Source organism: Camelina sativa, chromosome 13, assembly GCF_000633955.1.
Source record: "Camelina sativa cultivar DH55 chromosome 13, Cs, whole genome shotgun sequence".
Classification (NCBI taxonomy): domain Eukaryota; kingdom Viridiplantae; phylum Streptophyta; class Magnoliopsida; order Brassicales; family Brassicaceae; genus Camelina; species Camelina sativa.
Genome location: NC_025697.1, coordinates 9,198,312 through 9,201,675, shown reverse-complemented (window position 1 = coordinate 9,201,675; position 3,364 = coordinate 9,198,312). Strand labels below are relative to the sequence as shown.

The 3,364-nt window shown below is 51.8% G+C and overlaps 1 protein-coding gene across 1 annotated transcript; it reads left to right on the top strand.

The window, feature by feature from the left end:
* Positions 1,407-2,653, top strand: LOC104738068. Its single transcript, XM_010458306.1, has 2 exons — positions 1,407-1,940; positions 2,114-2,653. Exons 1-2 carry the CDS (start codon positions 1,407-1,409, stop codon positions 2,651-2,653), a joined length of 1,074 nt encoding a protein of 357 aa, XP_010456608.1.

Here is a 3,364-nt window from a genome sequence, read left to right as displayed (position 1 = left end):
AATCCGGTTAAGTACTCAGTTAAGTCATTTAAGCCCACTTCGGATAGAAGAAGCCCAGCCTCGAGGATGAAGAACCGACTTCCACTTCGCCCGGCGGCCTATCTAAGAGATAGAGTAACTTTCTTTATTTCAGTTCGTCTGATAAGGAAAGTTAATATATTGTGCGATTTATGAATATGTATAAAGGGGGAAAGACTTCTCCATTGTAAGCCATCCATCATTGAATACAATTATTGAGTTCTCTTCTTGTTCTTAGCGATAGAAACCCTAGTTCTTAAAAGATCAATTCCTTTTCTTCTAACAATCAAAGCTTTGATTGATTTTCTAGAGGGTTTACTTTACCGAATTTGTTCTCCCCCATAAACAAATTCATTGTGGAAATCCAGTTTCTACAATTGGCGCCGTCTGTGGGGACCGCAAATAGTCTCTAAAAGTTACTCTCTAAGAAAGACAATCTTGTCCGAAAAGTTCTCTGAATAATCCACGATAATGTCTTCACTCATCACCGAAGTCACCGGCGCGAACCGTACCACCTCCAACACACCCGATGTCACGGGCATCGCACCTGCTCACGACAACGTTGCAACACAGAGCGATGTATCAATCAGGCCGGCTACCGCCGTGTATGTTCGCCGCCCCGTCACCGAATCAAGGAACCTGACTGATGTCTCCTCCGAACTCCCACTTGAGGCCAGATCTGAAGGGGAGACCAGCCAGGAAGCAGGGCGAACTCGCGAAGTGACAACCAACCGCGACACAGAGCTCTCCGACGAACAACCAGGCGAGGAAGATGCACGCGCCACGGAGCAGCAGCTCCGCGCACAAAACGGGAACCTCCCTGCTCACACCACGACAGCGGTCCAAAATTCGCAAGTCGTCTCCATGGAAGATTTCAAGATCTTGTTCGGCACCATGACGAAAGAGATCTACCAGATGATCTCCGAAACTAACCGCAGGGTCGACGCCGTCATAACTCAGACAACCCCATCACCAATCTCTGTTGGACAGTCGCCCATACTCGGCACTGACGGTCTCACTCGTCATCTCAACTTCTCGGACGTCCAATACGAGCGGAGGAATCCTCCCCCTCAGAAGACATCGAGTGTTCGACCAACAAACCCAAATTCACGTATGCACGAGAATTCGGCCGCCCTGTCGCCCTCTTCACGAACGCGGGGTCTTGCCTCGAAATTGAAGAAATCAAGACGCAGATCAGCGGTATGAACACGCTTCTTTATCGGGCCATTAGCACGGCTCCAGAAATCGAACGGATTGTTGAAGTGACCCGGCAATCCTGTTTTACTCAACGGATCTTGCGGGCCGCCATCCCAAACGTCAAGCTGAAACTCTCAACCTACCTGGGCGACAATGACCCCGTCCAATTTATGACGTCCTTCATTGCAACCATGACAAAGGCACGATTCACTGAAGAACAGAGGGATGTTGGTTGTTGTCAGCTATTCGTCGATAGCCTCTCCGGCCCTGCCTTGGTGTGGTTCACAAGGCTCGAACCGAGTTCAATCGCTAACTTTGACCAGTTGTCTACGGCTTTTCTTAAGCATTATCGAATTCTCATCGAACGAGGCGTGACGAGCTTTGACCTTTGGGAGATGACCCAAGAACCTGGCGAATCCATCGGCAGTTTCCTGAGCAGATTCAAAGAAAAGCTAACGCGCGTCACCGTCTCAGAGGATGCCGCAATGGCAGCCTTCAGAAAGGGGTTGATTCCCGGGTCGCCATTACGAAAGGACCTTAACATACGGGAGCCCAAGGACCTCGACGACGCACTACATCGAGCCTCCAGATTCGTGCTTCACGAAGATGAAGACGCCCAGTTAGCCAATAAGACAATCGGGCAATCGTCGCACCCCCCTAAGGCTAAAAGCCGGGACGAGCACCACGAACCTCGCAAGCATCACGACCCTCAAGACCGAAAAAGGGTGTCGTTCACCCGGTCTCCAAAGTGGAGGACCACAACAAACAGCCATCCAACCAAAAGGAGCTATACTGCGATTTCCACATGATCGCCAGCCACTCTACACACGAATGCGTCCATCTGAAGAACTTCCTGTACGGAAAGTATCTTTCCGGCGAAGTCAAAGCCACCTTTTAGCCGGAAAGCATTCGTGGAGGCAGTAGTCGCCGATGGGGATGGCGTGGTGGACGATCTAACTGCGGCCGTGGCGCCGGAGGAGGACGAGGCTACAATGGTCCGGCCAACAGAGTTCAACAGCCGGCTAACCAAGTACTGGCGAACCATCAAGTGGAGATGCTCCAGGCGGACGAGTTGCCTGGCCCACCCAAGCGACAGAGAGGGCAAAATCCCGAGCGGGCCAATTATCCTGTCCAAGGACGAATAACCATGATACTTGGCCCACCAGAGGACTGCGCCGACTCCGTCCGCGCACTAAAGAAGAGGGCGCATCAAGTTTGCAGCCTTCAGGCAGCCCCAAGCGAACCTCCACTCTGCTCGGACCCCATATCGTTTACTTCGGAAGACGCCAAGGGAATCCAACACCCCCATTCGGACCCTTTAGTCATCGAAGTCTCCATGGGCGATTTCGACGTCGAACGAGTTGTGGTCGACAAGGGAAATACCGTCAATGTAATATGCTGGCAAACGCTAGAAAAAATGGGTGTCACGCCGGAATAACTGAAACCCGAATCTCGAACATTGATGGGCTATGATGGGGTCGCCAAAATTTCGATGGGCGACGTAAAGCTGGATGTGCGAGCCGGCGGATTGTCCCGGAAGACCAAGTTCGCACTCATCGATGTGCCTCCAGTCTACAACGCCATTTTGGGGGTACCATGGATATACGCGATGCAGGCCGTACCATCGACCTATCACCTCTGCCTCAAGTTCCCAACCACCACGGGAATCTGCACACTTTATGGTGACCAGAGGGTAACCCGAACTTGCTCTGTTATCGAGAAGAAGCAGAGGAAGACTAAAGACGCGTAGCAACTACAGAGCGGGGACCATCTTACTGGTCCCCATAAGCCGGAGAGAGATCGCCTCAAGTCTCCGGAGTGTCGAATCTTACAGGTGAACATCGATCCCTCCGACCCCTCACGAACTGTTGGCATCGGTGCCGAACTGGAGGAGCACATAAAGTCAAAGCTAATCGCTTTTCTGCAATCTCGGTCTTCCATATTCGCCTGGTCAACGAAGGACATGATCGGGATAGACCCCGATGTTATGTGCCACAAGCTCAACGTTGATCCCACATTCAGACCAGTAAGGCAGAAACGACGACGCCTGGGTCCAAATCGGGCCAAAGCAGTTCAGGACGAGGTCGAGCGGCTGCTCAAAGCTGACCAGATTATGGAGGTCTAGTACCCTGACTAGCTGGCCAATCTA

Bases quoted from the DNA above. Each gene is read 5' to 3' on its own strand.
- LOC104738068 (XM_010458306.1), top strand. From the start codon at position 1,407: ATGACAAAGGCACGATTCACTGAAGAACAGAGGGATGTTGGTTGTTGT. The intron at 1,941-2,113 runs GTGTCGTTCACC...GCCACCTTTTAG, and splicing joins ACCCTCAAGACCGAAAAAGG to CCGGAAAGCATTCGTGGAGG.